The sequence below is a fragment of the Myotis lucifugus genome, unplaced genomic scaffold, assembly GCF_000147115.1.
Source record: "Myotis lucifugus unplaced genomic scaffold, Myoluc2.0 scaffold_37, whole genome shotgun sequence".
Taxonomy (NCBI): Eukaryota; Metazoa; Chordata; class Mammalia; order Chiroptera; family Vespertilionidae; genus Myotis; species Myotis lucifugus.
In genome coordinates this window covers 501,440-509,222 of record NW_005871085.1, presented here as the reverse complement: position 1 = coordinate 509,222, position 7,783 = coordinate 501,440, and the positions used below count along the sequence as shown (strand labels likewise).

Below are 7,783 nucleotides of genomic sequence, written 5' to 3'. Positions count from 1 at the left end.
AAACATGGCTTTGGTGCCTTTCAGCAGGAAGGAATCTTTGGTGGAATAAAGAATAGCAGTTACCAAAAGTTTGCTTCAGGGATTTTACAGAAGCACAGCATAAACCCTAGGCCAGTGATGGCGAACCTTTTGAGCTCAACGTGTCAGCATTTTGAAAAAACCTAACTTAACTCTGGTGCCGTGTCACATATAGAAATTTTTTGATATTTGCAACCATAGTAAAACAAAGATTTATATTTTTTATATTTATTTTATATATTTAAATGCCATTTAACAAAGAAAAATCAGCCAAAAAAATGAGTTCGCGTGTCACCTCTGACACGCGTGTCATAGGTTCGCCATCACTGCCCTAGGCAATATGAGAGTTAGCTTTGACAACACCAGTAGGAAGGGAAGGGATAAGAAGATAAAGAACACCTGAGTGAGCTGACAGAGTAGTAAGTGGGAGAAAGGTCTGGCTTTGCCTCAGAGCCAATGACATGACTCCCTGTGCTGCTGTGTGATATGGTCAGTGTACTTTGTGGATACCATTTCTTGTCTTGATGGAACAGAAATGAATGTGACATCTGGGACCACTTTTCCAGTCCTCTGCTGCCACAGCCTGGCAGAATTCTGCTTGGCACCGAACAAATGCCAAAGTACTAGATGTGATGAAAGAGAACAGAAAAAAGGCAGCTAGAAGGCTGTCCTCATAACTCAGGACTTTTAGATCAAAGCTAATCAAAGATAAAACTTTTTAGGAAGAACAAATTACAATTACCTTGAAGCAACCTTGAAAGTCTCATAAATTGCTGTCAGATATGCCTGACATATGACCATCAAAATTTAAGTAATTTTATTCAGAGAAACCCTTTGGTCTACTTCTGCTGATCCAACACTTGCCCTTGCCCAAAAGGAGTGAGAAAGGCAACTTAGACTAGAGACTCAAAATCACTCTGCTCTTCAACTTAAAAACGCAGGCAAAGGTACTGGTGGCTACCCATTCCCATGATTGATCCGGCTCTTCCTTGAAGCACAGGCTCATGGAGAGCAGAGCAGGCCCAAGCTTTACCAAAGCTTTAGGTAGATCGTTCACCCCAGCCCAGAAGCCTCATCGCCTCTAGCTTGAAGACATGGCCAGGATGGAGCCGGGCAGAGACAGTGTGCCTCTAAGAACATAGAGGCTGCCAGTTTCTAGCAGCACAAAATAAGCAGACTTTCCAACAGAACAGAGTGGTCCATGATCCTGTGTTCATCAGCTCACCACTGACATGAAGCAGTATCAGATCAGGGTCAGTTCTGGATCAAGGACTGAGGAGGGCAGTAGGGAGAAGTGGCTGTAGAAACTATCATTTATTAAATACCAATTATTTCATACTAGGGGCTCGGTGCACGAAATTCAGGCATAGGTAGGGTCCCTAGGCCTGGCTGGCAATCAGGGCCAATCGGGGCCTTCTGGCTGCTGGTGGGGCCTTCCTTCGTTCCCTGCCACCCCCTGGTGGTCAGTGCATTTCGTAGCGAGCGATCGAACTCCCAGTCTCTCGGTCGAACTCCCAAGGGGACACTTTATATATTAGCCTTTTATATATATAGACACTGTGCTAAGTGTTTTACATTCATTTTCTCATTTAATCCTCATAACAACCTTATGACATAGAGATTATTATCATTTACAAATAAGAAAACAGGCTCAGAAAAATTAGGTCACTTGCCCAAGGTCACACAGTTAGTCAGTGGCAAAGCTGGGATTTGTCTGTTGCTGAAAGCCCATGTCCTTTTATTGTACCCATCTAGGTCAGTTTGAGCAAAAGGCAATTTCACTGCCTAGCTCTACAAAGAGCATCTGGGAATCGAGGTCGCTGGCCACACTCACCGCTGGTAGGGATGCAATGAAGCTGACTTGATGTTGGTTTTTATTCCACTTGGCATTTTCCCTAAAAGGAACATAAAGAAAGACACTTGACGCATGGCAAGACCTTTATGATAATTCAGAAATGTGGTCTCTTAGGTTTCCTTCTGCCACCCTCTCTATCAACTCAGAACCTCTGTAGCATCTGAACCTGGACGCCAAAGCTCAGAGGCGTGGTTGCACACCAGCTTTCTCCCTAACGGTATCTAGGAGGAAAGGGCTGTTTGGGGGCAGATGAGGTGGTGGGAGGGATTAGACTCCTGCTCACCTATTCCTAGAAAAGATAGCTAAATCTGTGTGACCCCCATTCACAGGTAAAAGAATATACTTTTATTTTAATTGTCCCTTTTCTCAGACAGTGTAGAAGAAAATATCTCTTCTAGTTACTTGCATCTGAACTCCTCCAGACTGTTCTCATCATCACTAAAAGTGAGCAGGAGACAGAATATGGAGAAAAGAATACATGTAACACTGGGAAACTTGCTGCTTATCAATTCTCAACCCACCTACCAAATGGTCTTAATTAAGGTCTGACCACCAGTTTCTCTAAGAAAAAACCCCTCACATACCTAATATCCAGAGTAAATGGAACAGAAGGGTAGTTGAGACAGAGGTCTAAGATAGGGGTTGGAGGTGAGAGCAGTTTCTGCTATTCAAAGTTATTCTTCATTCTCTGGAGTTTGTTAGCGTCTCAAATGAGATTTTTACTCTTAAAAATTGTTTTCTGGGTCACAGTCCAAGAGAATGGGAGAAAATCTCCAGCTCTGGGGAGGCTGAAGGCTCAGACAATTCAGCTTATTCCCACTTCCTTGCTCAAGGTCTGTCACCATGTCAATCCCTGCCACTTTACCTGGTTGACCTGCTTGGGCCATTTGCACCCCACTGAGAATTGATTGCTGCTGGCTTGGAGCACCTGTCATCTGCACCTGCTGTAATCCTGAGGCTCCTGCAAGGATTGTTCCAGTTCCTGGCTGGCCTGGCTGGCCAGATCCACTGCTGCCTGAAGGTCTCCAATTAGACAGCCCTTTTCCAAAGGCAACAGCTGCCACCAAGGCATTGGTGTCTGCAGGGTTAAAGGTCTGCTTGTTTGGCCGGAGACCTGAAGAAAAAGGTGAGTGAGGACCCTGAAGTATTCCTCTGACCATGGACTGAACCTAGCAGTAGGAAGACCAGTATGAGTACCAGGGCTTAGAGTTCTGACTTTAGCAGCATCTAGACTCCCTGGTAGCCCAGAGGAAGAGTCAAAGAACCTCCACAACTATCTCAGAATTCTCCCTTTTCACTTTGCCCATTTCCTCCATCTGTTCTAGGGCTGGACTTAAACACAAAAAGCTAACAAAATGGATGTATACCCTTTCCTAAGCAGCTCATTCTTATATGTCCTCACTTCGCTACTAACCACCATTCCTATAAAAGTGATCTTATCCTTCTTTCCTTCTCCATTTTTTTTTTAAATATATTTTATTGATTTTTTTACAGAGAGGAAGGGAGAGAGATAGAGAGTTAGCTCCCTTTTCACTTTGCCCATTTCCTCCATCTGTTCTAGGGCTGGACTTAAACACAAAAAGCTAACAAAATGGATGTATACCCTTTCCTAAGCAGCTCATTCTTATATGTCCTCACTTCGCTACTAACCACCATTCCTATAAAAGTGATCTTATCCTTCTTTCCTTCTCCATTTTTAAAAAAATTTATTTTTATTTTAAATCCTCACCAGAGGATATTTTTTCCATTGATTTTTAGAGAGAGTGGAAGGGAAGGAGGGGGAGAAAAGAGGAAAAAGTGAGAAAAACGTCGATGTGAAAGACACATCAATTGGTTGCCTCCCACATGTGCCCGGTAGGGGCTGGTGATGAACCTGAAACCCAGGCACATGCCCTTGACTGGGAGTCGAACCTTCAACCCTTCAGTGATAGGGACTGATGTGCTAACCACTTAGCACACCAGCTAGGGCACTCCACTACTTATTACTATGGCTGGTGCCTTTGGGCAAGTTTCTAACCTTTTTCTATAAAAGAGGAAAGAGATCTGACTTATGGAAGTAAGGATTAAACTCAGGGCTTTCCTTCTCCATTTTGCCACCAATCCCTCCATACCTCCACTCTCTGATTCTCGTTCCTCTTTGCTGATTTTCTCCAAAAGGTTTGAGCACATTTTATTTAAACTCTGGATCTGCTTCTGTAACACACAAATTGGTAGAGAGATTAGGGCAAGCAAGAAATGATTGTGGGGAAGCTGCTTTCTTGTGCTCTTCCAGGGGCAACTTATATGCAATCAACTGTGCATCCTATGAGACAGCAATAGTAAAGCCTAGCTTCTCATGTGGGACCTGGGGGCTGGGGGGCAGCAGGGCAGTGAATCAGTCCAACCTGAGCTACATCAGCACCGATGCGGGCAGCATCTGTGGTCAGTTGCTTCTCTTGCTCTTCAACCTCAGGGTCAGGCTTGGTTCTCAGATGGTCAGGGACTACCTCATGGCTGAAAACAGGTACTCGTCCTTCCGTCTGCCGCTGTTAAACACAGCTTTTATTAATCACCCTAGGCATTCCAAGAAGATTCCATCTGGACCGATATATAGGTCCTGTCACAGGCAAACAGTGCATTTTCAGGAAAAACACAGCCTAAGATGTATGATACTTAGCTTCCTAGGACACCTTACCCCTCACTCCATCATTCATTTCTGTTTCCTCACACTCCTATCTGTACTAGACACAGGGGCAAATCTCTCTGCTACATTTTAATCAAAGGCTAAAATATACAAAGTCACAAAAGAACATGCATTTTGCTCGAGATAGGTGTTGGATGAGAAAGGCCTTTGCCTTGGTGGCAAGGTCCTCAGGTTTCTTTGGGAGCAGCTCTCCAACTCCAGGACAAAAAGCAAGGCCTCCAAAATGCAGCCTCACTTTTTATTGCTCCACATTCAGAACTTCTACAATAACCAGCCAACGACTGTGCTCTAGGTCCTTATCAAATAACTTAATTTCCCAAGTTGTACCCTTCTCCTCCTCTTACCATAAGATCTTCATCACGGTCTGGGGACAACACCAGAGGGATGATGACCTGGTTACGGAACAGTGGTGTCTTTTCATGCTTCAAGACCTTGTTCAGAGTGTTCAACTGTCCAGAGAGCAAGGCAAAGCTGTCCAGGACAGAGGGCCTGGTGGTAGTAAGAAGGTGTCAGAATATTCCCAGTAAAGTAGCCTCAAAGGGTTCCTTCAGATTAGGAATACTCAGACTCACCCCCAATAGACTCCTAGCCCTAGAGCTGGACTGGGTAGGAACCAGCGTGTCTTATAGGGATTGTGGGGTTAGAAAAGAGGGACACACTTTCAGATTCTGACACAGATGGAGAAAAAAGTTCATTTCTTGAATGGGGTGAGGAACAGTGGCAAAATAGGAACCATGCCTACACTGTTATCACCAAAAGTTCAGAAACGGAGTAAAAGCCTCTTTTCTGGCCTGGAAATAAGATCTATATTTCCAGAGTAGGTTGGATTTAAAAGGCTCACCAATATCTATGGCAAGAGATCCAGTACGACCTTTGTGTTCCTACTGTAGTGGGAGGATTTCTTTTCAATGAAGTCAAAGGGTGAGAATCAAAAGCTAGAAAGAGCCTAGATTGGGAAACTGGGCATTTCTCTACTTCCTTGTCATGGAGGCCCTAAACTATACTTCATTTGTTAAATGTTGGGAAACCTAGCTCTTACCAAATCATAAGATGTTTGCAAACTGATAAATGGTTCTATCACTGGAGGTGCCCTATTCACCAGGAGGCTTGGCCCCCCCACCCATGCAGCCCTCCCCAGATTACCCTGGCCATCCTTACCAGGTCAACCGGTCATACTCGTTCTCTAATTTGTAAATGAAACTCCCCAGTGAGTTCTTCAGATCAGCCACTTGACTCAGCAGTGCATCTAATGACGCTTCAAGCTGCTTCTCCTCCCTCTGCACCAATAGGAACAGGTTGGTTACCCAGATGAGTGTGAGTATGACACATACAAAGGAAGGCTGAAAAGCCAGGAGGGCAGTATGCAACACTATGAAGTAACACAGGATCTCACTGGCATAGGAGAGCCAGGGTTGTTTTCTATCTTTGGTATTTGGGTTACAGACAGCATCAACTCTTAGACCTTTCAACTCATGCATCTGACCTCGATTCTTTCTACCAACTGATTCCTTTCTCCATCATTTCCTAATTCATGCCTGGTTTTTCTCTGTACTACGTATACTCTATTCGAGTGATGGCGAACCTTTTGAGCTCGGCGTGTCAGCATTTTGAAAAACCCTAACTTAACTCTGGTGCCGTGTCACATATAGAAATTTTTTGATATTTGCAACCATAGTAAAACAAAGACTTGTATTTTTGATACTTATTTTATATACTTAAATGCCATTTAACAAAGAAAAATCAACCAAAAAAATGAGTTCGCGTGTCACCTCTGACACACGTGTCATAGGTTCGCCATCACTGCTCTATTCTCTCATTGAGAACTTTTCTCGAGACCTAATGTCTGGGTTTATTCACTTTTGTGTACCTCTGCAGCATAGGTATGACTCTGTTCTAGAGCTTGCCTTGTGAGCCAGGCTGTTCTTGCCAATGGCACACAATCTCTGAGAAATCTACCTATACAGGAAGGTTTCTCTGACCACTGGCTGGCCTTGGACCACCACCGCACCCCTGCCCCAACTCTTCATTTGCCCTCAGCATTTGATGTTTCAACCTTCTCCTTGCTGAATTAATCTGCACTCATTTTATCTCTGTGCCAACATTCCTGTGCCCCTTTCACAGGCTTATAAACATTTACTGACAGACGTCCAGGTGCAAGAAACTATGACAAATGAACAACAAAACAACATAATGAATGGGGAAGGCCTGGGGTGGGGGTTGGGGAAGGTGCAAAAAGGGAGAAAATGGGAGACATCTGTAATACTGTCAGCAATAAAATAAAAATAAATTTAAAAAATGCAAATGTCGCCCCAGCTGGTTTGGTTCAGTGGACAGAGCATCGGCCTTCGGACTGAAGGGTCTCGGGATGATTCCAGTCAAGGGCACATGCCTGGGTTGTAGGCTTGATCCTCAGTAGTGGGCGTGCAGGAGGCAGCAGACCAATGATTCTCTCTCATCATTGATGTTTCTATCTCTCTCCCTCTCCCTTCCTCTCTGAAATCAATAAAAATATATTTTTTAAAAAATGCACACGTCCTAAGCACCAGACAAAAAACTGTAACTGCTGGGGGGGAGGGGGGGGTCCTGCAAAATAATTTTTTTCTATCTATAGCCTCCGGTTTTACTTTGGGCACAGGTTGGGAAACCGTCTTGCAAACTCGCCCATGTGCAGGGCAGGAGCCACCCACGGCCTCAGATTATAATTAGTTTAGCTTTTGGCCACAGGGGTTCCACAATTTCTTCATCCCTCGGGCTTCTCTCCCATTGCAAATTCCCTGTTATTTCGGCACCCAACAGCCGGCCAACCCGGCACTTTCTTGAGTCGTCTTCCTTAGAATGCAGCTCAACCTTCCCAAATTACAACCTGGTCCTTTCCCATAACCTAGCAAATCAGTGCTGCTTCCTCCCTCCCGATTTAGCCGTGGTTTCTCTCTGGTCAGCCGGGCTCCCAACCCATGTCATCTCCGCCTCTCCTCCCCCGTAGGCCTCGCCCCTTGACCCCACGTTCCCTTAAGTGTCAGCCTCGGGCTCTGCCCCCTACTCTCAGCTTCAACTCCTCATTCTCTCCTCGGTCAGCCTACTCTCGGGCCGGTTAACCGAAACTAAGTGGCTGTACCGATAGCCCCAACCAAATACTCACCTGCATAGCGGGGGCAGTGTCTGCGGCAACCACCTCCTCTTCCGGTTTTCAAGTCAGCGAGTCACGCTGAGAGGGTTGCTTCCACCAA

The 7,783-nt window shown here is 45.0% G+C and overlaps 1 protein-coding gene across 1 annotated transcript; it reads right to left on the bottom strand.

The window, feature by feature from the left end:
* Positions 1-1,587: 1,587 nt before the first annotated feature.
* MED8 (mediator complex subunit 8) lies at positions 1,588-7,779 on the bottom strand. Its single transcript, XM_006087209.3, has 7 exons — positions 7,696-7,779; positions 5,715-5,833; positions 4,901-5,045; positions 4,258-4,398; positions 3,985-4,066; positions 2,739-2,987; positions 1,588-1,913 (listed from the first exon to the last, which is right to left on the bottom strand). Exons 1-7 carry the CDS (start codon positions 7,699-7,701, stop codon positions 1,849-1,851), a joined length of 807 nt encoding a protein of 268 aa, XP_006087271.1. The 5' UTR covers positions 7,702-7,779; the 3' UTR covers positions 1,588-1,848.
* Between the last annotated feature and the right edge of the window lie 4 nt (positions 7,780-7,783).

Bases quoted from the DNA above. Each gene is read 5' to 3' on its own strand.
- MED8 (XM_006087209.3), bottom strand. The intron at 4,399-4,900 runs GTAAGAGGAGGA...TGTGTTTAACAG, and splicing joins ACCGTGATGAAGATCTTATG to CGGCAGACGGAAGGACGAGT. The intron at 4,067-4,257 runs GTTGGACTGATT...TGTGTGTTACAG, and splicing joins TCGGTGCTGATGTAGCTCAG to AAGCAGATCCAGAGTTTAAA.